This window comes from Coprinopsis cinerea, assembly GCF_000182895.1.
Source record: "Coprinopsis cinerea okayama7#130 chromosome 6 map unlocalized cont3.6, whole genome shotgun sequence".
Taxonomy (NCBI): domain Eukaryota; kingdom Fungi; phylum Basidiomycota; class Agaricomycetes; order Agaricales; family Psathyrellaceae; genus Coprinopsis; species Coprinopsis cinerea.
The window spans coordinates 1,060,193-1,084,533 of NW_003307539.1; the positions used below are offsets into that span (position 1 = coordinate 1,060,193).

At 51.4% G+C, this 24,341-nt stretch overlaps 10 protein-coding genes and 1 non-coding gene across 11 annotated transcripts; 6 read left to right on the top strand and 5 right to left on the bottom strand.

Annotated features, from left to right (window-relative positions):
• Positions 1–156: 156 nt before the first annotated feature.
• Positions 157–2,267, bottom strand: CC1G_10317 (FMN adenylyltransferase; the record flags this gene model as incomplete). The annotated part of the gene is made up of 6 exons (XM_001837844.2): positions 157–608; positions 860–897; positions 943–1,296; positions 1,349–1,490; positions 1,543–1,745; positions 2,074–2,267. 6 exons carry the CDS (start codon positions 2,265–2,267, stop codon positions 157–159), a joined length of 1,383 nt encoding a protein of 460 aa, XP_001837896.2.
• Positions 2,268–2,948: 681 nt separating this feature from the next.
• Positions 2,949–4,394, top strand: CC1G_10318 (hypothetical protein; the record flags this gene model as incomplete). Its single annotated transcript, XM_001837845.2, has 4 exons — positions 2,949–3,209; positions 3,275–3,919; positions 3,973–4,179; positions 4,245–4,394. 4 exons carry the CDS (start codon positions 2,949–2,951, stop codon positions 4,392–4,394), a joined length of 1,263 nt encoding a protein of 420 aa, XP_001837897.2.
• A 207-nt stretch (positions 4,395–4,601) lies between these two features.
• On the bottom strand, positions 4,602–7,325 carry CC1G_10319 (double-strand break repair protein MRE11; the record flags this gene model as incomplete). The annotated part of the gene is made up of 11 exons (XM_001837846.2): positions 4,602–4,631; positions 4,681–4,816; positions 4,871–5,229; positions 5,284–5,437; positions 5,499–6,107; positions 6,159–6,344; positions 6,402–6,679; positions 6,726–6,822; positions 6,872–7,013; positions 7,052–7,216; positions 7,274–7,325. 11 exons carry the CDS (start codon positions 7,323–7,325, stop codon positions 4,602–4,604), a joined length of 2,208 nt encoding a protein of 735 aa, XP_001837898.2.
• Positions 7,326–7,660: 335 nt separating this feature from the next.
• On the top strand, positions 7,661–9,035 carry CC1G_10320 (hypothetical protein; the record flags this gene model as incomplete). The annotated part of the gene is made up of 7 exons (XM_001837847.2): positions 7,661–7,703; positions 7,746–7,783; positions 7,834–7,844; positions 7,897–8,079; positions 8,130–8,586; positions 8,639–8,781; positions 8,852–9,035. The coding sequence occupies 7 exons, from the start codon at positions 7,661–7,663 to the stop codon at positions 9,033–9,035; spliced, it is 1,059 nt and encodes a 352-aa protein (XP_001837899.2).
• Positions 9,036–9,515: 480 nt separating this feature from the next.
• On the top strand, positions 9,516–9,608 carry CC1G_20218. The gene has a single exon. It is a non-coding gene; the product is annotated as a tRNA-Ser (tRNA).
• Positions 9,609–9,689: 81 nt separating this feature from the next.
• Positions 9,690–10,566, bottom strand: CC1G_10321 (cytochrome P450; the record flags this gene model as incomplete). The annotated part of the gene is made up of 4 exons (XM_001837848.2): positions 9,690–10,032; positions 10,089–10,170; positions 10,224–10,388; positions 10,506–10,566. 4 exons carry the CDS (start codon positions 10,564–10,566, stop codon positions 9,690–9,692), a joined length of 651 nt encoding a protein of 216 aa, XP_001837900.2.
• Positions 10,567–11,395: 829 nt separating this feature from the next.
• CC1G_10322 (hypothetical protein) lies at positions 11,396–14,163 on the top strand (the record flags this gene model as incomplete). The annotated part of the gene is made up of 9 exons (XM_001837849.2): positions 11,396–11,414; positions 11,590–11,762; positions 11,813–11,947; positions 12,002–12,719; positions 12,778–13,262; positions 13,318–13,576; positions 13,634–13,849; positions 13,916–13,973; positions 14,040–14,163. 9 exons carry the CDS (start codon positions 11,396–11,398, stop codon positions 14,161–14,163), a joined length of 2,187 nt encoding a protein of 728 aa, XP_001837901.2.
• A 144-nt stretch (positions 14,164–14,307) lies between these two features.
• On the bottom strand, positions 14,308–18,747 carry CC1G_10323 (cytochrome P450; the record flags this gene model as incomplete). The annotated part of the gene is made up of 14 exons (XM_001837850.2): positions 14,308–14,801; positions 14,869–15,383; positions 15,447–15,826; positions 15,878–16,034; positions 16,096–16,266; positions 16,325–16,708; positions 16,754–16,844; positions 17,442–17,579; positions 17,638–17,902; positions 17,965–18,100; positions 18,158–18,210; positions 18,272–18,298; positions 18,353–18,461; positions 18,513–18,747. 14 exons carry the CDS (start codon positions 18,745–18,747, stop codon positions 14,352–14,354), a joined length of 3,111 nt encoding a protein of 1,036 aa, XP_001837902.2. The 3' UTR covers positions 14,308–14,351.
• Positions 18,748–19,129: 382 nt separating this feature from the next.
• Positions 19,130–19,730, top strand: CC1G_10324 (hypothetical protein; the record flags this gene model as incomplete). Its single annotated transcript, XM_001837851.2, has 3 exons — positions 19,130–19,545; positions 19,605–19,664; positions 19,727–19,730. The coding sequence occupies 3 exons, from the start codon at positions 19,130–19,132 to the stop codon at positions 19,728–19,730; spliced, it is 480 nt and encodes a 159-aa protein (XP_001837903.2).
• Positions 19,731–19,954: 224 nt separating this feature from the next.
• Positions 19,955–21,386, bottom strand: CC1G_10325 (pre-mRNA-splicing factor SYF2; the record flags this gene model as incomplete). Its single annotated transcript, XM_001837852.1, has 5 exons — positions 19,955–20,023; positions 20,082–20,178; positions 20,231–20,534; positions 20,598–20,847; positions 20,898–21,386. 5 exons carry the CDS (start codon positions 21,384–21,386, stop codon positions 19,955–19,957), a joined length of 1,209 nt encoding a protein of 402 aa, XP_001837904.1.
• Positions 21,387–22,505: 1,119 nt separating this feature from the next.
• Positions 22,506–24,169, top strand: CC1G_10326 (hypothetical protein; the record flags this gene model as incomplete). The annotated part of the gene is made up of 4 exons (XM_001837853.2): positions 22,506–22,916; positions 22,969–23,096; positions 23,149–23,960; positions 24,018–24,169. 4 exons carry the CDS (start codon positions 22,506–22,508, stop codon positions 24,167–24,169), a joined length of 1,503 nt encoding a protein of 500 aa, XP_001837905.2.
• Positions 24,170–24,341: the final 172 nt, after the last annotated feature.

Genomic DNA, 24,341 nt, shown 5'->3' on the forward strand with positions numbered 1-24,341 from the left:
TAGGAAGGTAACCCGTACCTGTAAGTAAGGTTGCGTGGCTTAAGGCCGTTAAGCTAATCTAAGTGTCCTTGATCGTAACTACCCCATCGTGTGCCCGCCTCGCTCCTCACCCCTTTCGTGCAGGAGGCTCCCCCTTCTACTCTGCTTGTTCTATGTCTACTCGGGTGTTTGTTTCACCACCAGTCCCTTCAGCCTCTCCGTTCTCCCAATATACTTCGCCAGCTCTTTCATCCCCTTCTCCGTTCCACATATGTACTTCCAGTCCCTGGCTTTATGCCGTAGCTCCAGTCGCATGTCGTGTCGTTCGTGTCTGTAGTTTGGGCATTCCATCACGTAGTGTTTTGGGGTCTCCGCTCCCCTCCCGCAGCTGCAGGTCGCCGTTTCCGCCTTCCCAATTCTATGCAGATACTGGTTGAGTGGAATGTGTCCTGTCCGAATCTGTACGACTGCGCTGATCTCGTGTCTCTTGAGCTTCTTGGTCCGGATTCCGAACTTCAGTAGTTCGTCTAGTTCTCCTATCTCTTTCATCCTGTTCCTCCTCTTCGAACGTTCCCATTCCTCCCCCCATTCTTTTCGAGCCTTAGCTTTCGCCTCTGCCTTCGCCGCCCCTGCGCTGGTCGGTAACTCCCCATTCTTCTCTATTCCTCTTAACATCGCGTTCCTCGTTTCGTCTCCTTCCGCTCGACGAGAATCCACTTGCTTCTAGGGTCTTTTGAGCAAAGTCCTCAACGACCGGACTGTATCAAGTCCAGGATCTAGCTGCTTCAATTAGTAATGATCAAGAAAAGACGTAGTATTTTAACAATGCACAGTGTCTTTGGTATTCTTCTAGTCTGCTTCAACGTCTATCGTTTCTCACCTCTACGAAGGGCTAGCCTAATTTCTCGAGTCTCGACCCTTCACCGAGTTCATCGCGTATCAGGAATTAATGTTGGGACTAACCCTCTCCCCGACCTCTCCAACGATCCATCCTTGAGCTCATACGCCGGCAGATACCTCGGTGCAGCAACCTCCGTCTCTATCGACAAGCCATTCGCCTTGACATCTCCGGTCCCAGGTGTCGCCACGCCGTTGCCATTGGACGTCGTTCCAGATCTATGGATGTGCGTTGACGACATACATTCCGCCAATGCAGTTGTGGGAGAGATCACTCCACCACCAGGCTCAGTGTGGGTGGTTGACATGACTTGGCTGAGGGCCGTGCCAGGGCTGAGTGCAGATGTCGGGATCGGTGACGGTGAGACGAGTAATGCGGGGTTGGGGAAGGTGTTGTACGTTGAGCCTAGTGACGTATACCTGTCCACAGAGGTCAATCAAGCAACGTGATAACAATCGGGTAATGACTCACCCTTGGTCGTACAAACTGCAGTAAGGAACGTCAAGTTCGCGGAGGAAGGTCCAGATATCCTGGTATGACCAGTTAATGATTGGGTTTACGCGTTCAAAGCGGGGCCAGCCCGGGTCTGTTGGGTTGCGGTGGGATAGCGTTGCTGTATGGTGTCGACTCAGCAAGCGTCCTTGATAGTCATGGAAGGCACTCACCACCATGAGGGTCCGTTCTTCTCGTGCCAATCAGGATGGCAGCAATCTTTGGGAACCTGTCCTTGTAGGCCTGCAACGCCTGCCTCATGCCCTCTCCACCCTTGGCCTTTCCAACAGCCTTTGGTCTCCCAATGTAGTCATCCGCCTTCACGCCCTCTGCTACCTTTGGCGTGACGACACTTTCAATCGTCGTTGCTTCAGGTCTGCATACAAACAAATCGAGGTTGTACGCTTTTGTGGTTTCCTCAATGAATTCTTCGAGAACGGTGAATGGCGAGGGTACGGGGATGTAGATTGCATGTATTGGCTTCATGTCTTCGCCTTGTTCGAGTCTCCTCGCCAAGGCTCCTGCGTACAGGTGTAACAAGACAGTGCCTATCCAATCTCAGTTCAGCGTCCTTCCCGTTAGAGTTATAAACGTAACACTCACAATCCTTGCCCCCATTAAAACTAATAGCAACGGCATCTTGTCTTTAGAAATCAGTGGTCATTGATTCCTCTCAAACAGCGTGCTGGAATTCCTGAACACACCCATGGGTATCCAGCGCCTCGTCGATCACGTCCAACGCTTCCTTGACCAGCGGTGCCAGTTCCCTCAACTTCTTCTGCTTCTCCTCATGTGCGTGTCCATTCTGTGTGCATGATGATGACGATCCTGGGTCTGCGTCGGCCAGTGCGGCGAGTCCGTATACTTCATCTGCAATCTTCCTGCAGTTCATGATCATCGCGAACTGTAAACTCGTTGGCGGCGTCCCACTAAGTGCTTGGCCTTGAGGGTGACTATGGGGATACAGTGGATCCCCTGGAGAGTCCGGTTGAAGGTATAAGTGGCGAGACGGCGGCGAGATTAGAAGCGGGTAGAACTCGGGCTAGCAGTGGAAGGTGGAAGAAGGTCCACTGCGCTCGGAAACCCGAGTGCCATCATCGACTCGAAAGAAGTTCGGAGCGTGAGAAAGGCTGCAGGAAGGAGATAAATCCGTCCGAGTCGGTTCCCTTTCCTTTTTGTGCTTTGCCTGGGTGGCGGGCCTCGGGAGCATCCACGACAGGTCGAGCGAGAAAGGGTATAATTACCTTCGTGGGCCTGAAGGAAGTATTTTTAGACCAATAAGGCTTCCTGCCTCGGGAGAGCCTCTGCGCCTCTGCGCGGTAGAAGCTTGTCTACATTCCTCGCTGTTGTCAGCTCCCACTGTAATTACCTGCAATGCGGCGCTCTGAGAGGGTGCAGTGGCGAGAGCACTTATTCCTCTTTGATGGGAAAGTACCCTTCGCTCGTAAAATGAAGGCAGTAGGACATCTACACAGGACGCTTCGATACTGGTCAGGGTGCAGTGATTATAAAACGTAGTGGCTTCTCAACTCTGACAGTTACTCAACACCCAGACAATCCAATTTCTTATTCAACCAGTATGCGATATCTATTACGTCTCAATCCGATATTTGACTCCATTGTTTCTTTTTTACCAGTGTCCTCAGAATCCGCACCAACGCAGAAGCCAACGGCACCATCGCAATTCATCCTCCCAGAGCATGTCTATTTCAAGAACCCACGAGGAAGGTACCTCAAATGCGTACCCAACCACCTCGGCATGGGTGTTGGCCTCCGATGGGATCACACCAAACTGGACGAGAGTTGTCAATTCAAGATAATGCGCGTCCCTGATCAACCTGTACGTATACCTTGCTTCCTACTTCAATAACTTAACCTGTAATTCTGATATCTGATGGCGAGCAGGGGAAGTTCAAAATCATAGGCAAACCATCAGGAAACTACCTCCAAATCACACATTGTCGAGCGCCTAAACCTAGAGGGTCAAGCTACTCCGCGAGCCTTCCTGACACCGCGGACGGCGGAGGCAAAGATGCTGGATCGCTCCAACTTGGTCAAATTTGGCAAATCCTCTCCACCGACAACGCAGACGACGATTCCGAGATCTACCTCGTCTCCGAAACCTCTCATCCACCCGCCTCCTCTAGTCGTATGCGCTCTCGCTCTCGCGCTCGATCCAGTTCCCGCCGACGCGGATCCACAGCGACCGCCTCAGCTGGCACAGACACCCCAGACACAGGTTCCCTCTTTCTCAGCAACAACTACAACCAAGTCCACTGGCCCGGCCCGCGCTACGCCATCGGCCTCACCACCTACGCCAACGACGGGAACAAGATCACCGTCGAGCGCGCTGCTTTGAAAACCGAAATCTGCGATATCGTGTATCAGACGGATCAGAAAGTCGTCGGAGAGTTGAATCCTACTATCGCTGTGCAGAAGGTGTTGGAGAACTTGACGGGCGTGGAGGCGAGCCAGAGTGTGGGGTATAAGTATTCGAAGAGTGAAGAGGGAAATTGGAATAATAAACTTGGGTTTGAGCTCGGGCAGAGGGTGTGTGCGTTTCTTCCGAATGGTGCGGTGGTGCTGATTGGTGATTGGTGTAGTTAACGTTTGCGGTTGGAGTGCCGATGGTTGGATCTGGAGAGGGCGAGTTGACGTTCAGCGAGGGGTATGAACATACCTGGGGAGGCTCTACCACCGAGTCCCAGGAAGTCACCACGTCAACCACCGTCTGCGTCCCACCGTACACCACTGTCGAACTGTCCGTCCTGATCTACAAGAAAGAAATCACCATCCCATTCACTTACACGGTTCGTAAACTTGTTGTTGAATACCATGGAGGCTGACTCCGCTTACCCATTCCCCTTTACAACAGGAGAGGGCCACGCTTTTCGACGGATCAGTCGTGGAGAAGAAAAACAAGGAGGGGATATACCACAACGTCCAGTTCATCCGAGACCATGCTACGAGTTCCGTCATCGGCCGGGTTGGAGACCTCGAGGTCAAGCTCAAGAAGGCGTGCTGATGAACTTTCGTTGTACACCTAGTAGCCCTGTCTGGTCTTTAATCGCACCTTTATCATAGTACCAATCCCACACTCCCACAATTTGCCGAAGCAAGAACGCACTGTCGGATTAGTAAAGCAAGCAACAGAAGAAACGCATACGAAAGCGAAACTATAGCTAGTAGCAATGTATATGACAGGTAGCAAGGAGGTCACCGCCCTCTGGGTTCAGTCATCATCATCGTCATCATCATCAAACTGCAAAAGCATGAGCGAGCTGTATTCAACTGAAGCCGATGAAACTTACCACCATCTTAGACCTCGCCTTGGACGCAGCCGCTCTCGACGACCTTCCAGCCGGTGCAAAGCTCAATTGTGTTTGCGTCTGTCTTGCAGGAGTCTTCTTCTTAGCAGGCGCTTTCTTCGCTGGTGCCTGACTTTGACTGAAAACCACACTTGTGAGCAAACTCCTCCTCCACAAAATTCTTCGAACGCACCTCAAAACAGCCGCACGACTCGTCCTCTTCACAGGTTTAGCCACTACCTCCTCTTCTGAAATCTCGTCCTCATCATCGTCGAGTTCAATCACTTCATCGTCGCTACTAGGCGGAGCGGCTTTCTTCCCTCGGCCCCGAGCTGTCGTGGTAGTAGCCTTCTTTGCCGGGGCTTTAGCAGGTGCTTTCTTAGTAGTCGTGGCGCGACTAGTGGCGGCACGCCTCTTGGGAGGTGGTGGCGGCTCGTCGTCATCGTCGTCGTCGGACATGTTGAAGGTAGCTCCTCCACCAGTGTCGATATCCATAAGCATGGAGTCATCCGAGGCAGCTCCACCGTCGTCGTCCGTCGCCTTGGCTTTTCCCTTTAACAAAGGCATTAGAGTGGGTTTTAATAAGTGCAAGAAAGAGAAACACACTTTGCCCTTGGCAGATTCACCAGCTCTGGTGGCTTCGAGATACTCCTCTTCCTGTCGCTGCTTCGCCTTGGCCAACAAGTCGTCCAAGTCATCTTCATCCACCTCATCAGACTTGATATTTTTCAACATTGTTTTGAGGGACTTGTTCACATGTCTAGAGCAAGTTGAAACGCGTCAATTCAAAAAATAGGGCATTGGGGAACACAAGGGCGCACGTCTGGATAGCATGAATATCATCCTTCTCCACAAACATCTGGATGGCGTCCGACATCCCATTCTCTCCCAGCAATTGCAGCTCCTGCGCAGCAAGGTACTCCCTCACAAGCGTCTTCACCCGAACCTTAGCCAATTTCTCCGATACCGTCAAATCAGGATCGTCGATACTCAGCTCAGGCTGGTCAATGTCGACTTTGCCTGCGCCTCTCTTCCCTGCCTTCTTGGATCTGTGGAACACAAGCAGGTCTCTGGGATTGGCAACCCGCCCCTGGAATTCCTGACCAAACCGGATAGGATTGGAAGTCTGCGTCACGTTCGTCGTGTCGACTTTAAGGCGGACGAGTGGGAGCATGGGTGGTATTTCTTCGTCTCCAGCCTCGATTGAGCGAGCGTTGCGTTCTTCCCATAGTGCTTGAGCTTGGTCGATCAGATCGTTCACTTTCTGTTTCAAGTATTTGGTGATTTCCATTTGGTCGTTGACGTCGAGACCCTCCTCTTCAGCCGCATCTTCCAGAACGACTTCGCTGATTACGAATGGGCGGACGGTACGCAGAGGGATGGGTGTCAATTGGAATTCTTTCCCCTTGATTTCGAGAAGGGCAACGTGTCTGCGCTTCGGTGAGAATGGTGAAGTTGGGGAAAATAAAGTATCAACCTACTTTTCAATAGCTTCACCATCTGCGAGTGAGGTGGCGACTGAGGAACCTGGTTGGGTGATGTAGTAGTTCTTGCCAGCAACAGGTTCAGGGATGATGCGGCAGTCATGTTCGTGGCCCCAGACGACCAGGTCGACACTATCATCGAACATGCCTTCTGGGACATACTCCTGGGGGCCATGCTTCACACTGAAGAAAGGCCAGGTCAACAACAGTGCAAGGCCTAACCATTATGAAATAGCCCACCGGTTCTGATGCACAAGAAGGATGTTGAACCACTCGTCTTTATCTTTGGGCATATACATCCGCACTCGGTTGCTGCGAAGCTCAAAGTGCATACGCTGGTCTTTGACGTTCCCAACGCCATACATGCCTAGCTTCGTGCTCCCTTTGCGGAGGAGGACAGGGCGAACGGCGATACCGGTAGTTGCTGCATCTGCGTCGGACGTTGGCAAGTCGAATTTGCCCATGTAATTGAGAAGGCCAGAAACGGATAGAACGTCGAGGGCGCATAGAGCGCCGTTCTGGAGAGCGTCAGTCGTAGTGGGGGGCAAGATAACGTGGACGTACGACTCCGGGTCCCTGAGGGTCGTCGTGGTTTCCGTGTATTGAGAATACGGGGATGCTAATATTGAAATTTGGATCCTCATAGTTGATTGCTGGGAATCTGTTTGACGTGAATGACTGGACAAAGCGGTAATATCGTCATCACGTACGAGAACCCAGCAGCCTTTCCTTCATCGGGGTCACTCAGCAGTTCGACTTGGATTGGTTTGTCTCCAAGTGTATACTCTCGCAAGAGGGCCAATGTCTGATACAAACAGTCTCGAGACGGTTTGTTTTCGTGGAATAGATCTCCTGCAAGTAGGATAAAGTCGACCTTGGGCACCGTTAACCCTGACCATGCAGAGACACATTGGGAGTCAATACCTCATTCTTGACGGCCAGTTGCAAGATCTCTCTGAAGGTATTGATGGAGTCTTGACCGCGAATAGGATCTCTTTCTAGATATCCTATGTGGTTGTCTGTCGCAAGGAGAATCTTGATAGTGTCTTCAGGGTCTACAAAACCACCAATTCATCAGACCTTATTGCTTTTGACGGGACCACTGAACAGACCAGCCGTTTCAATGTTGGGCGGTGGGCGGGTATCTTCCTCATAGTCAGACATCGTGTTCGTCGTGTACCGAGCTCGTGGTCGTTGTATTTAACTTTGCTCGTCGAGTCAGAAACGGTCAGAGCGACGATGACGGTGGCGAAACAGGGCAAAACGCGTCGCGTCGAGGGCAAATTATAGATCCCGCCCAGAGTTCCCACGCAATCTGCAGTGAGGCTGGAGTGCGTTGAGGGGCGAAGCTGACAGCTTGAAGTTTGCACAGCTCCACTCCACACAGACAGCGGCGAGCAACGCCCGTCGCTCGTTTCCAGATCACATAAATCCAGCTTTTTTCTGCCCCTTCACGACACCCAAAATTCTCCAAATTACACCCTTTATCTATACGCAAAATGAAGCAAGACGATAAACCGGCGTCGAAGATGTTGGTGGTATGTGTGTTGAGGCGCTCGTTGGCGTTGACTGACCTGAAAATAGACGGGGGTGGTGCTGTTCTACTTGTTTGCAGCGTGGCGGTACGTTAATGAGCTCTTTTCTCTGTTTAATGTGCTTATCATGACCGTAGATGGTCATGGCGTGAGTAGTGAGGCTCCTGAACGAAGGACACTGACCGACGAGTGTTTACCAGCAACAAATGGGTGCTGAACTCGACGACGACGCCTCTATTCTTTCTCTGGGTCCAGTTGGCGATAGCAGCTATGCTGTTTATGATCTGCAATATTCTGCGAATTTTGCCAGACCGCCTTACCTTCGACCTCCAGACCTCTAAGGGTCTGTTCCCCATGATCGCCTTGAATGTGCTCGGTCTAAGGTATGCAGACTTCAACCGCGACGTTTCCACCGACTAACACAGAGCAACAGTTTCAGCAACTACACTCTCAAATACGTCGATGCCTCCTTTTACCAAGTCGCTCGCGGTCTCGTCCTCCCATTCACTGTCGCAACCTCGTTCATCTTCCTTCATGCCCGTCCATCCCTTAAAATCCTCTTTGCGTGTCTCATTGTCACCTTGGGCTTCTTTATCGGCGTCTTCTTGGACGGAACGCCTGTTTCTGTTGCTGGTGTTTTGTTCGGCGTTGCTAGTTCAGCCATCACCGCCATGCACTCCGTCGTCATCAAGCAAAGCCTCAAGGTCGTCAACGGAAGTGCCCTGGCTTTGTCCTGGTACATGAATTCTCTCAGTGCCATCTTGCTGGCCCCGATCCTCATCTTGGCGGGTGAAGGTCCTGATGTTTTGAAGCTGATGTTCAGCGCGCCTATCGCCGAGGTTGGCAGAATGAGCCCGTTGAGGACCTTCGTCTGGGGTTCGCTGATCACTGTAAGTCCAGATCCCTCCTTTCTCAGAATACCCGTTGACGTTTCATTGCTAGGGTGTTCTTGGGTTCTTGATGAGTATTGCCAGCCTCCTATCGATCAAGGTGACCTCCCCCATTACCCATATGGTTTCCTCCGCCGTTCGAGGTGTTGCTGCTTCCCTTCTCGGCCTTTGGCTCTTCCACGATATCATCACCACGTACGTATCCTACTATCGTTCTCCTTCCGGTGCTTAATTAACAGCCCCTCTCCTCCCTTCCCCTTTCCAGTGGCCGAGCCTCTTCCATCGCCATCATTCTCGCTGGTTCTGCACTCTATACATGGTTCAAGCACCAAGAATCGGCCCCTTCTAAACCTCCTTCAGCTACCGCTTCTCGACGTGGATCGTACGAGCGTGTTCCTATGGACGACATCGAGAAAGGCGAATACGACATGGCCAGCAAACCTCGGTAAACGCTGAAACCCCCGATTTGAATTATAGACTATTCAACTAGACTCCTAATTTGTAATTTTCCATCAGACTGTACCGCGCATGGGTGGTATAGCTGATTACTGCACGCTCTTCTTTGATGACTTAGATGTGTGTACTTCTTTCTGAACGATGGTTCGTACTACTTGTGCAACGATACCCTCTAATGCCCTTTCCGCTTCCTGTCTTCTTGATTGTGTATTGTACCGACTACAAACGCCACGCTTAGATTCACGCACTTGCATGCATAGGCACTAGTGTACACTACATCGGGTTCAAATTTCAAATTTGGATGCTTAGGGATTGTTGCTGCTTTAAGTTTCCGATGTAGGGAAGGACAGTACACGAAGATGCAACTCCCACTCTTGGTTCTAAATGGCCTCGTAGAATGAGACTGGGGTGGACTGAACGTCTCTGATGAAGGGATGCAGCGGTGGATGTCACCACCGATCCCTTCTGAGCAGGCTGGAATGGCCGAGTCGTTAAGGCGAGTGATTTGAATTTTCAAACTTATCACTTGGTGTTTCACCGCGTAGGTTCAAATCCTGCTTCCAGCGTACTTTTTTTCCACAAGAACAAATACACTACTTATTCAGCAACCCGCATATGCATTCCCTGTACGTATATACACCTTCCCATCAACCCTCCCGAACAGCCTGCACCGCAACCTCCGAACGAGGCACGAACTTGCACTTGAACGGCAACGGGTGGAGGATCAACCCGGACGTGTACCGGTCCAGCTCAGACACATCCGTACCCTCGACGGGCTCGATATTGAACACCGCAAGGATCGAAACGATCGCCAACCAGACAGTCTCCACGGCGATATGGAGACCAGGACATATCCTCCTTCCATAACCGAAGGCTTCGTACCCCATCGGCATGCTGGGGTTTATCGCAGTTTGGGACTCGTTGAGGAACCTGGTTGGGTCGAATTTGGAGGGGTTCCACCCGTAGTGTGCTGGATCGTGTGCAAGGGCCCTGGACGACGGTGGGATCCAGGGTTCTGTCCGATTGATTTGGCAGGATGAACGTACCATGAGTTGGGGATAACAGTAGCGCCCGCGGGGATATGATACCCCTCGTAAACGTCGTCCTGGATCACTCTATGTGGCACAGCTAGAAGGACCTGATTAATCGACAATTTGGGAGACAGGATATTTTCACCGCACCGATAGGTGCGACGGGCCTCCATCGAAATACCTCCTGCACCAGCGCTTCGATGTAGGGCATTTTGCCATAGTGTGTAAAGTCGGGCAATCCCTCGGACAAGTTCATGGTTTCGTCGATGACTTTCTGAGCTTTCCTCTGGATATCTGGGTTCTGGAGCATTGCGACTAAAAAAGTACCGAATGAAGAGACAGTCTACATACATTGTATCAGGGGAAAAGGGATTCGGCAACCGGGACGGTTCAGTGTCCGTTTCGGAGAGGGGACAATGCCAGTGTACTCACGGCAGAAGGTCGGGTTCCCCTGGGGAGAATTCTCCCAGAGATTTCGGCGAGAATTCGGCATGATGGCTGTTTCGTCTCCGCTTTTGGGACTTCCAGCTCCTGTCTCCTTTACACCCTACACAGTGTGCTACTGGTATAAACAAGTTGAGAATAATGTTCAGGGAGACAATTCCTTTGTCTCCACAGAGAAAAAAAAAATGGATACTGCTTGTGGTGAGTAAAATCGTATCTATATCGACCCGTTGGCTACCGTTTGACCCGGCGGCTGATGACGGTTACCTGTTTTATCACTGGCCGCCTTGGCCTTCCTCTTTGATGTCTTGTGCACGCGCGCCACGACAACGCGCGCTCGCGTTCTCATTAACAGCGCGCGGCACCAGCGTGGTATAGTACCTTTCAAAATATCGGTACTGTGAAGTAAGTTTTAATTTCCATGGTTGGATATTGAAAAGCATTCCGTTTGATAAGTTATCGTAGTCCTGGGGCCCCGGGGGTGAGGCTAAGTCTTGTGCATCGGATGTGGACCACATGCTCACGTCGAATATGTTGTTCCGCCTTTTTTTTCGCCTTTAAAAACCTGGACTCTGGCAGGCTGGACTTGGAAGTACTCGTTGCACATCTCTGCTGCAAGTACGTTGGAGCTCCTATTAACCCCATCTCACGCCTTACGTCTTTCTAGTCATTTACGCAACCAGAGTGGGCGGTGATGGCATCCCAGGCTGTCATTGGTGAAGGTGGACCCACACAAGTCGTCTTGCCTCCACGCCGCTGTGACGACGTGCCAAACATCTTTCCTCGCCCTGGCATCCAAGACGTCGTCTGTCCCGTATGTTTCAGTGCAACACTCGGCCCTCTCTTCGAGTGCAAAGGGCTTGACCATTGGGAAAACTATGGCCGTGGGGTCAGGTGGTGAGTACAAACAGCCCGACTTGACTGGAGAATTTTTTCTAATCCATCGCAGTGCCTGAACTGCACCCCAGTCCCGCTGCATAACTCCCGCGTCGATGCAAACCTCATTCCCGCTGCCCATATAGCAACGAAATACCGACACTCACCAAACCTGCGCGCTGCCGGCATGCAAAAGCCAAGCAAATATTCGATGCCATCGTGGACCCCAGTGCTGCGCAAAATGCTGTCGCTCTCTGGGTGGCTGTCAAGGAGCCAGAAGCCACGGACCTGCTTCTGAAGACACCGCCCGAACTGCTACCCAGCCTCAGCTCTCACAGACTTCGAGCTCGTCAGCGCCAGCCACCACCAGTGCTCCAGTGGCTGAACCTTCCCAGTCTCGCACTGTTTATTCGCGCCAGCTCACTCGTGGCTATGGCCAGCACCATGCTATTGAGCGCTTGGATCGTAAACGCCGACGAGATGCGGAGATAGAAGAGAGGGAGAAGCTGGAGACGGAGTATCTGCAGACCATTGAAGTTCTCTTTTGGAATGAGGTATGTGTGTTGGGTGTACGTTTCAAAGACATTGGTGCTAATTGTCTATCACAGAAAAAAGTGGCACCCAAGTCCTTCGGTGTTATTGGTACCGCCAGTGCTGCCAACCCCACCATGCTCTTCATCGTCTTACATGGTTTTAAGCCATTTGAAGATGAGCTGAAAGGGAACACATCCATTGCCGTACTCAAGAATTCCCGATGGATGATTCAAGACATCAAATTGTCGATTCCTGCTTTTCGACAACAGCATGTTCTCGTACGCCTTCCCAACCTCGACGATTCGGACTGCCTCGGTCTTGATCAGTTCCTCCCATTCAAAACAATTTCCACCACACGAGCGATAGAACGTCAACCGAAGAAAGAGCTTCCCACTCCCGCCATTTCCCAGCTCCCAGTATCGACTATTCAAGCGCTTGCTGAGAAGGCGAACTCCCAGTCAGCCTCATTGCCTGTTGTCCATGCTGGGAAGACCATCCTTCTTGCCCCTGGCCCCATCCCATCGCGCCTCCCATCAGTCCCAGCCCATGGAGTTTTTCCTCCTCGATACTCGTGTGATATCGTCCCCGGCCTTCAAGCACTTGCTTCCACCAAGGAAGGCCCAGAACGCGTGCAAGTCTTCAACGAACACTTCCCCAACTCGCTTTACGTCCGCAGCACAGTGTCAAAACACATCCGCTTTTTCAGGGTCGCCCGCCTCCACGATCTCTATGAAAATTCGGTCAAGGCTGGTCGTACAGATGCAGGGTTATGGTCGCATGTTCGTAAAGCAGGTACGCGCGCATGTTTCTTCTTAAGCTTTCATCTTTCTTATGTACATGCCCTGTGTAGCTGAGAAGAAATCCAAAGACTCGGACTTCAAGCTTCCTTACGGCGAGAAGGATTGGGAGAGAAAAAAAAATACTGTCATCGACCTCGCTGATAGCAGCTCATCCAATGACACCGACACCGACACCACCAGTGAATCTGACAGTGACGACAACCCGACTGACACCCGTGTCATGGCTCCCAACGCTGGGGCCACCTCGAGTTCTGCCATCGACCTTACGAGTGATTCCGAATCCAACACACCCAAGACTGACCCACCTAATCCCTCTGATCCCGACGGACCCGGCCAGCATGATTCATCGTCATCGGATGAATCGGACGAGGATTCCCCTCTCAGTTCGTATCAGAGGGTTCGGTTCTTCACCGAAATCATTTCCATCGACACCGAAGTTGACGAGGTTGCTGGTCGCACTCATCCAAAGGATTTCCGGGAGGGATGGCTCAATTCGGACCCCTTCAAGACCGGACATCTGCGCTCAGTCCGCATGGTGCGTCGTCCTTTTTATTATTATTTCCGCAATTACATCTCTATTCTCCTCTTAGTTCCACTTGTCCGATCCTCCGCCGGTGCCCTCAAAGACCAACCCTTGGTTTGATTTCACCAATGACCCTACAACCCACTACGTGCTGAAGCGGATCACTCATCCTGGTGATGGAACCCGGGCTTGGTGGGATGGGCCATTGGTAGACCAGCCAAGTCTGATTCACGCGCTTATGCGAGAGGCTGGTCGCTTTGCACGGATGAGGGATGCTCTAGATGTCTTCAAGTCGACATTGGATCAGGCATTACTTTCCTCATTTGGTATGTTGATAGCTATCTTTGAACGTCACCTCGGTACTAATGTTGCTGATTCTATAGCGCTCATCTCTCACCCGGTGTATCTCTTCCACATCCACGAGCGGTATGAGAACACATATCTTGCGCAACCAATGGCTCCCGACAATGGCCAACTTCATCGTCACGTGGTCGGTGGTACTGCGCAGACATTCCCCGTCCTCGACCGAATGCTCGAGTCATTCTCCCACTTCACACTCCACCACACAAATGGACGCATGGTTCACACAGCCTTTGAAGGTGCATTCAATTATCTCTCAGATCTCCACTACATCTCGTACTGATCTCTGACTTGTTGTCATCCAGGGTTTGTCTATAAAACAGAGCCAGAGACGTTCATCATCGTTGACTTCACGACCCATACGTAAGTGTTTCTCTTTATCTACTTCTTTAAAAAAGCGAAAACTTACATAATTACACCTTTATGTAGGGTTCAAAATGACGACTGTGCTGATGCGTTTATCGAAAACTGTGCTGGAATTGGTATTGGCAACTTCAAACTGGGTCATAGCTGTAATGAGTTCTGCTGTGCTCTAGCCCTCGAGCGTCTTTGATGACGACCTGGGGTAACAGAATTAAAAGGGGTTCTCCCCACTTCAATTTATCTATCTCAAAAGTGCTCTTCCTTCTTATGTCTTATTTTCCTGATTTTCCTTTCGCTCGTCCGATGTAGTAACTCCCCTCTCACAATGATACTGGTGCTTGAAAACAGAGTGTGAAAAAGAAAAGCTAATTAAGTCTATCAACGTACAATGGGGGCGAAAAAGAATTCATCGTAAGGCACTACCCAGGGATGATGTCCCTTTCGAGACAACTCTGAAATTACGTATCGATTCCGGCGTCGAATAACCTCATCCAGATAAAAGTTATACCTCACCCCTTCCATGTCACGGAGAATAGCCTGAAAGCCTCCCAGCCAGACATTTGTCTGCTCGCAAATGGAGCTGTTGAAGAGCCACTTTCCGGGGCCTGCAATAAGTTCGGGATATGCTGCAGGGTTGCAAAATTCTTGACAGACGCTATCGGTCACCTTGTGCTTCGTCTTGAAGTGGAACACGTCGACAGGCATTGCAGTGTTGGCGAAGTGTGAGTCGTTGGTCGCCTTTAAGTGCCGTAGAAGTTTGCAGTTATTGTCAAAAAACAGATGTTCGGGGGTGGAGGAGGGTGTAGGGAATGTCGCTTTAAGAATGTCCTAAAAGGCGCTCGAGGTTTGTTCAGTCGAAACACGAGGGGAAGCAGAATGGAAAGAATAGACTCACATTAACCGAAGCGACGGACTCTGCACCATACAGCGTTCCCCGTGCCAGTATCAGACCACACGGTCGCATGACAAGCTGCTCATTATGTGTCCATCGTCGCCCAAAGTGCGACTTGAGCTTCTGCTTCCCCACATCCGCCTTCCCATCGCATTCCGGAAGTGCTTCTTCCTCATCAAGCTCGATGTCGTTGGTGGAGATATTGGCGGGGTTGTCTAGGGGGACAGAATCCGAAGGGGTCGATATTCGTGCCTTCTGAAGACGGTCCTGAAGCTGAAACATCGCTGTTCCCTTTTCCCGGTACTTCTCTTCTAGGCGACGATGCCCCTGTTGAGAACAGGTGCGGAATCCAGGTTCGACAGGTTGGGAACAGTCGTCGATGGCACACAATGCTTCTAGAGCGCGGTGGTCGGGGCAATAACGATCACGCTGGGAGTCTAGAGGTGTTTGACAGCCATGAACACCGCAGCATGGATGGCCCAACGTAATCCCATCGCAGACAGCCGCATGCATCTTCCCTAATTAAATTCGGTCCGTCGATGTTGGTGAAGCAGTCCAAAGTGAGCACTGAGTGGACGTACGTAGAGTTCCATCTTCCCCCTTGATAACCTTGTAACAGAGGTCGCATGCATGAAGATAATCATCCTGCCCAACTCCCTGCATGGCGTCATTGCGGTCTTGCAGTGCATAACGAAGGCGTTCTCGTGCTGAGAGTGATGGATTGTTGGGAAGGGTTAGGGATGCCTTCTCTTCGGCGTGATAGAGTAGTAACGAATAAAGAAAGAAGCCATCTAGGGCATCTTCAGGGCGGAGTGTGAGTGGGTAAGGCCAGCTGAATGTTGGTTGTGATGCTTTCGTAGAATCATATACAGCACCGTAAGCCATTGCGTTGTTGAGAATATGGGCTAGGGGCTTCCCCAAAGCAAGATTATAGATTCTCGCGGAGTTCTGGGACGATACCCTAATTACAGTAAGCCATACAGACGGAGAAGGCGAGAAGGTGTTGACATACCAAGCAAATGTGTGGCTTGTAGCAAAAATCTCCAAAAGCTCGGACTCGAGGAAGTAGTGCATTGAGACTTGGATGATATCAGGGACTCCTCTGTAGTACTGTCGAGTTTCGTCCTTCCGGTCCACGAAGTAATTTGAGTAATACCGTCGTCGACAGCCTAAACGTATCCTTAAGGAAACCCTTGACATGACGAGAGAGAGGGAGAGAGAAGAGCTTACACCGGCAGTACAACGAAGTGGAAACGATGGGGAATGCACCACTGTGGGCAGTGAAAAGGGAGCCCTTAACAAGGGTAGGGTCGGATAAAGTCTTCTCGCTCTGGTCTCTGGAGTACTGCTGGCAAGTTGGATCAAGGCACGCGCGCACAGGGGGATATACCATGTGGTAGGCTGTAACCTACGTTAGCCAACGGCTGATTCATGTCCTCAAGACCATAAATACACTCACCCATATCCAAAGGCAGTGCTGCTTTGTTGTACTCTGCAATGAACGCCAGGTCGGGCTCAATCCCGGATGCCTCCCTCCACGCCTCTTCCCGGAAAACCTTCCAACACTCGATCACGCAAATCTCGTCGACCCCCAGAAGGTGGGCGAACAGAGAAATGAGCTTCCTTGACAATTCCAAAGGCGGTTCGTCCAAATTGGTGTCACGGCGGGTGAACTGGATTGTAGGTCGAGCGATGTTGACGATGGTGAAGAATTTTGAGATAGTAGTGAGCGGTAGGCGAGCAAGGATGGTGTGGTTGCTAGCGATAGTTGCTAGAGCGGATAGCTCCATTGTCGAAAGCAAAAGTATGGGAGGGATGCTGGTAAGCACGCTCGAGTTGAGACCTTATAGGAATTTGGGTCAGAATTGACTCGATCGATCGAGCTTACTCACCTGGACAGGCTCATGCATGTAGCCCCCTCTCGCCCCACCCTCAAGCGTCTTCATTGCTGGAAGCAACCGCGCTGGTTGAGACAATGTCTTGCGAAGAGCGAACGCGTCGTCGACCGAGCGGTCAACATCAACCCCGCATTCCGGAACCAAGTCCCAAAGCGGTTGATGGGATTACCGCATGCGGACAACCCCTCCAGAGTCAAGTCTCGAGCCCATTCCAGTGCGTCCGTCGTATTCTAAGCACATATAAAGACATATTCAGCCTCCTTACACTGCGCTTAATCCACAAATCAAGTAAAATCCAATGCCACGTTCCTGTTCCGTATATTATGGCTGCCTTAATCGAGTCTTGGCATGGTTTGCATAACACTGCCTACTAGAGCCTCAAGAAACTTCGCGCTATTCGTTTTTATTTGCTATATAGGTAGTAGCAGTACCTTACAGCATTTTACCAAGTTTCTAGAGGCTAGGAGTAGAGGACGGTTAGCAGAGAAGGAAACCAATCTCGAGGAACCGTTCCCCGCTCCTATCGGGGCGGAGGCAAATCACCCGGCGGAGGATCAAGGCTCCGGCCTGGACCGGGTCCCGTTCACATGACCGCTCGCATCAATGTATCTCCCTGCCGAATTCTCGCCGAATTCTCTGGGAGAATTCTCCCCAAGAAACCTCGATGCCCTCACTCACGGTATCTGAGCCAGCGGCATAGGCTGCTGCCAAAGCGTCTCGAATGACCTCTTCCCTGTGTTTCAAGTTTTCTGGATCGTCTGTATCTAATCCTTCCAAAAGGTCCACAGCAGCGCAAGGTTCGGCCGTTCCTGAAGCCTTCATCGTGCACCAATGTGAGACACTGGAACTGACAAACGCAGGAAGAACGACTGACCATAGCGCCTTTGACATACTGGAAAGGGCTGTCGGCCATAGCGAACACATGTTTGCTCCACTCCTTTGCGTGGCGCCTAAACCCAGCTCCGGGGAACCAGGAGGGCACGTACTTCAAGGAAGGCAAGAAATCGACCAAGAACGTGCTGGCGGTTCCTGCTGCAGCCATTGCCTGCATACCGCGCTCCGCTTGGAGGATGTAGATGTCATCGTCGGATTTGATTTCCAGGCCATAAGTGACGTTGAGGATGAAGGATCCCGATAGTCTGGATATGGAGGTTGAAAGGGCTGGTCAGTTAGGGGATTTGGAATGCAGTGAAGACCATACCTTCGACCGTGCTCGAGGAAATGATCAGGGTCATCCAACAACTGGTTGAGTAGTGTTTTGATGGTGACCAAGAACGATGGTCTGTACCGCTGTGCATGGTTCGGACTGAGGACTCGCTGGAACAATTGTCTTCTCTCTAATGATTGATGGAAGCTAAAAAATGGGCTCCGTCGCCAACAAATGAACGACCCACCCTTCCATTTACTTCCATATTCCATGAACCCAAAGTGCCACGAGAAGCCGATCCTTAGGGATGTGGATGATGAGCAGGGAACTCACGAATCCGCGGTCAACCTTCAGCACTCACAAGTCGTTCAGCATGGGCATATTCGGCCTACCGTACCTCGGTCAAACAGCAGGACTCGTTCGCCTTAAATTGTCAGCTCACCGAGACGAGTAAATGGCGGACCGCTGCTCTAGCAGCTCCTTCACCGCCTTGTGCGAATTGAGAACGACGACAGGGGTGCCGAGCATATTGAGATAGATCACGTCAGAGCCTAGCCGTATCTTCAGGTCAGGTTCGCGTCAGTCACATAAGTAATACATACCATATTCATCAGACCATTCCTTGTGCTTCAGCCAGAATTCCTTCTCGGGGACGTCGAACGCATTGCCAACAATTGGTAAACCACGGGGACCAGGGGGAAAGGGCAGCCTCTTGCGACGAGAAGAGCTCAAACAAAGGTAGCCCACTCCTAAGCACGCAGTGGCCAAAGCAACGGGTAGAACGAGATTCCCTCGAAGTCTTTCGGAAAGGACGGAGTTGAAGTCAAATTGGAGCATGGTCGGGAGGTGACCATGGCCGGGAGAAAGGTGGGCATGATGCAGCTAATATACCATCCCTGTACTTCCGGAAGCAGCGAGCATGGAAGGCATGTGGCACGTCAGAGGGTCAACCTTTACGGTAAGGGAAGATAAGGAAGACGTCCGTCGAGATTCGGTTTATCGCCGCCGCCTACTTGAAGACAACAAAGTGTTCTTTTCACAGGGGATTTCTTGCTTGTGCTGCGGGGTGAGTCGTTTCTTCGGGAGCGAACTTCTTGATCGAGGAGCCTCCAAAGCCGTAGCCGTGACAATCGCAGTCCAGCAGAAGTGCCACATTTCACCGCGTACGTTCAAATCCTGTTTCCAGCGAACTTTTTACTCGCAGCTTTTACAAGAATGAATGCACACGAGCGATACGCCACAGACACATGGCCATTGTGCAAATATTCTCCTTCCCGTCAACCCTCCTGAACAGCCTGCACCGCAACCTCCGAACGAGCACGAACTTGCACTTGAACGGCAACGGGTGGACGATCATGGGGCCAGACGTGTACTCGTCAACTTCGGACGCATCCGTACCTTCAGCAGGCTCGATGTCGAACACCGCAAGGATCGAGACTACCGCCACTCAGACAGTTTCCGCAGCGATATGCAGACCAGGACATATCCTCCTACCGAATCCGAAGGATTCGTAGCCCATCGGCATGTCAGGATTTATCGCGGTCTGGAACTCGTTGAGGAAGCGGGTTGGGTCGAATTTGAATGGGTTCCGTCCTTAGTGTTCTGGATCGTGTGCGGCGAGTACCCTGGGCGAAGGTGAGCCTTTGGAGTTGTCTGAATTAAATGGTAGCGAGACGAACATACCAGGCGTGTAGGCACGTGAAGAACCATGTATCCCGTTACGGGAAGGAAAGACATGGCGGATGTCCACGGAGGTTCGTTTTATCGCCACAACATATAACGACAACAGCCAGGTTGTTCAATGCCGTTTGCACAGGTGATTTCTTGCGTCATGTTGAATAAATCACCGCTACCAGCGCAAATTAGGTCAGGTTCCTGACCGAACAGCGTCTGAGACCGTAGCATGGGCACTATAGTCCAGTTGAAGAGCGCTCCTATTCGTTCAGCAATTACGTCTGCGAGTATCAATACGATTAATGTCGTCGAAGCTATAATACATACAAACATCTTATGACGGGAAAAGAGTAGATGGTGAAAGGGGAGATCAGAGAGCAGTACCACGCTCGAAGCTCGCTCTGATTTCGGCAGTGTACTTGTCGTAATACCTGGCAATCTAGGAAAGAAGCGTCAGTACCGTGATATCAAGGGCCTTTCCAAGGAAGGATTCGAACCTTTTTGTTGAACACCCTGTTGTGTTCGTTGATGTAGGTAATGTCGCCTTCGTCTTCGTTGAGACGCTTGCGATGGAACTTGGCCTTCTTGTCGATGCTGAAGGGGCATTAGAACCTGTAAAACACCAACAGAAGGTGAACCGACATACTCCTTATTGATCTTGCCAACGACTCTGTCGATTGCCTCGTCGGAGGGTTTGCTGTCGCCGTAGATGAGGGTGTTTGCGTCACGGTAAAGGTTCTCAGCGGCAATACGCTGCTCTTCACTTGACACGGCCTGCAAAGCAGACGAAGATGACGACGCCACTACGTCCGTCGAGCTGAACGACGTGAGAGCGTTCGCCGAGGGATTGAGGCCCATAGCAAGAGCCTTCTGTCGGTTGTAGGCTTCTAGGTCGGGTTTGATTTGGTCTAAATCCTTCTTATATCGGCGTCTCGATGCCTGGGCATCATCTTGAAAAGACACGGGTTTAAGAATCTCGCTAATAATCTCGTCAAGAGGGGAAAACAACGCACCATGGAATTCAAAGTCTGCTCTCCGCTTCTTCCTTGCCAACTTCTTTTCCCATTCATCATTTTCTTCGATGGTATACTCCCAATTCTTCCTCCTCTCCACATCCTCTCCTCTTTCCTCCGCATCTGCCTTTAACCGCAGTGTCTCAGCAAGTTTGCGCTGTCTCTCGAGCCGAGCCAATTCGCGAGCAGTGAGTTTGGCTTTGGCCGTTTCTTCAGCTAATGACTGTCGATTGGCCATGGTCCCTTCACGCTGCATGGGCTGTTGAGTCAGAATCCATATAAAACAGTTTGACAACGCACCATCTTCTTCCTCAAAGCCTCCATCTTTGCTCTTCGTTCTTCAAGCGTCAGTTTCGGTTTCGATTCCGCCTCAGCGCTCTGACTGGCCTCCCTGGAGCTATCCTGTTCCATAGGTTCGTCTTTGCCCGACTCCTGAGCGCCCGGCGTCGCACTTTCACTCGCATTTCCACTGCTCCCACTCTCCACACCAGTCATCGTCATCTCCTCGACAAACTCCTTCGCCGCCCCACCGACCTCGGCCACCTTTTCTACCACCTTTTCAACAGCGTGTTCTACAGCATGCTCGGCTTCGACCACGGCATTGGTGACTGTCGAGGCGAGTTTAGCTGATGTCGAGGCTTCTGGTTGTTCAGTGGTTGTCTGTTCGTCAACGTTCATTTGGGTGTCCTCTTGAGGCGTTTCGACCTCCGGCTCGACATTGGGAATTTCTTCGACGACTGCAGCTTTGGCTTTGCGTCCGCCCTTCTTCTTGGATCCTTTGGGAGGCATTATCGTCGTTAGACCAGTTGACTATGCAACTTCAAGGAGGCTAAACCGGCGCCAGTGCCGAGTGTCGCTGTGGCTGTACGCGGGAACGTTGACGGTCCATTTCCCACGGTCTTTACAGAGCTCCTTCAGGGCAGACACTCACTGTCAGTCGGCGACTTGTTGGTGACTTACCGTATCACTAGATAAGATGATTACATGTACATGCTCACAAGTCAAACGACAAGAATCCAAGCGTGCCTCGATGCAAACTGAAACCCATGAGCGCTAACTTTGAAACGGAGCTCAGAAATGGAGTTTGAGATGATCGCGGAACGGACGTTGACCAACTTCCTCACTTCGCTTCGATATCCTCTACATTGAGAGTTTGCGTCCTCGACGATGTGCACAATACGACAACATTCCTGTTCTACCAAGAAAATATCAACATATGATCCCAGACTTATCACTGACCCTGCTGGAGAGTGGCAGCCCCAACCCTGTGTCCAGCCCATATCCAGCGACACTGGGCCTTTATTGCCAGAGCTATTCCATTCTCAAAGGGCCACACAACGCTCCGGAGAGGTTAATGCGGCGATCAAGTCTCAGGCCTCCAGGCACGGGGCTTGGATGTCTGTTGCGCCGTTTTATGCACGGAGAACCGATCAGCTGCCACCATTCAACAACGCACCGCGACTCAAAACAAGAGGAGCCCCCCAAGTCAACATGAACCAGCCGCTCTTGTCAAGCTAGACCAGCACTGGGATGGTATACATGATTTCCCAGGTGCTCCATTACCCAAACCTACTTCGACAACCGTCCCACCGTTCCGCGATCCATACGCCGCCGTTGCTTCAGAAGACTGATTGACGACACTACCACTTACTCGTTGCAGGAGCGGTCATGAAGCCTAACCAAAATTCATGGCCCCACAGACGCCGTTCGCATGGAGCAGCCGACTTTACTGATGCAACTAGTGCTACTTCTTCCTCTTCGTCGCACTATGGCCAATCTAAATTCCATATCTTTCCGTCTTCGCCAAACACCTCTTCAACACCCTCGTCCTCTCCGCGAAGGACCCACCACACCCTACACACACGCCGCACATTCCTTTTCAATTCGAAGAAACACCGAAGGGGGATCATGGCTGCTGCGATCGAGTGGTCGTCTTCTGGAGCGTTCTGGTTGGCAATGTACTTTGTGTTGAACCTCGCATTGACACTGTACAACAAGATTGTGCTTAACCACTTCCCCTTCCCGTATACGCTCACCGCCTTACATGCACTGTGCGGAACCGTCGGGACCTTTGTGCTTCTTCATTGGAACCCATCGATAGTATTCCTGAAGGACTCGTTGAGAGGACGGAGGAGGTCGAACCCGACCAACAATCTACGGGTTCTAACGGATGCTTCTCAGGATGTGCCTTCGGACCCTCTCATCCCCCCGATTCCGACGCTGCGAGGAAAGGAACTCGTCGTGCTGTTCCTCTACAGCATTCTGTACAGCCTCAACATCGTGGTCAGTAATGCGTCATTACGGCTTGTGACTGTTCCGGTAGGTCCTAGTTCATCCTCCCCATGTCCTCTTCCTCACTTTCCGCTCATAGTTTCATCAAGTGGTCCGCGCTTCCGCCCCGCTCTTCACGGTTGCACTATCCGCTATCCTGCTCGGAAAGTACAGCAGTAGAGCTAAACTGATAACCCTGATCCCTGTCACAGCGGGAGTGGGATTGGCGTAAGTGGAACACTTGCATTGCTTCGTTCCAGAGCCTAACATGCTCGTCTAGGACGTACGGAGATTACTACTTCACACCGCGCGGCTTCTTCCTCACCTTATTCGGAACCTTACTCGCTGCGCTCAAGACGATCACCACCAACCTGCTTCAAAAGCGAAGCACGTCCAATACAGAGCCAGGGAAGTACCCTCCAACGCTGTCCCCTGAGTCCGCGCCTTTCAAGTTCCCTCCGCCTCCATCAAGACCATGGGTTCAAGTGGGCATAGTCGAAACGGAGAAAGGCGCCATTGCATTGGAAACCATTGATGAGAAAGGAGACAAGATACCAAGCGACTCGCTACTTCAAACAGAGCCCCTCCTCCAGGAAACCAACCCCGCTGGCTCCGCGGGCGCTCCTCCACCTAGTACACGTAACACCCTAATGGACTACATTCTACCAACGCGACGACACCGCGCAAGACTGCATTCCCACTCGCCTATCTCAATTCAGCCTACCAGCTCCTACTCCCTATCATGGAACCGCATTCGCCTGGCTGCGATCGCGAAGCTAGACCTCCCCAAACTGTCACTAACGCCACTCCAACTACTTTACCTCCTATCGCCCATCGCCTTTATCCAAACCACTCTCCTAGCGCATTTCTCCGGGGAGCTAGACAGTGTTAGCGTGCACTTGAGTAGGGTGACGGAGGAGTATGTTAGGAGGAATGTGGCGCTGGAGGGGAGTGTTGTTGGGAGGGGCTGGGCTGGGTTGAGTGGGTCGCCGAGGTTGTGGTTGGTGATGAACGGAGTGCTGGCGTTCATGCTCAATGTTGTGAGTTTTAACGCGAACCGCAAGGTTGGAGCTCTTGCGATGAGCGTAGCCGGTGCGTGTATTCTCTCGATTGATTAGCGAGATGCTGATTCGGGTTTCGATGAATTAGCGAATGTCAAACAAGTTCTGGCTGTGCTCTGTTCAGTGACATTGTTCAATCTGACGGTTACTGTTATGAATGGAGCGGGGATTTTCTTGACGTTGGTCGGTGGTGCGTGGTATGCTGCTGTGCAGCTCCAGGAGAGGAAGGGGAATCGATAGACGTTGAAGGTTCGATGGTCGGATTTCTTGTATACTAGTTCAGGCTCCTTCCTCCGAATTTTACTCATACGCTTATGCTATTTCCAGCTTCTGGCAGTGTCTCTTCGTCCTCCAGAAAACTCCCGGTCTATGTTCCATTTCCTTCGAGGGCATTGTTTCGACCGATGCTGTC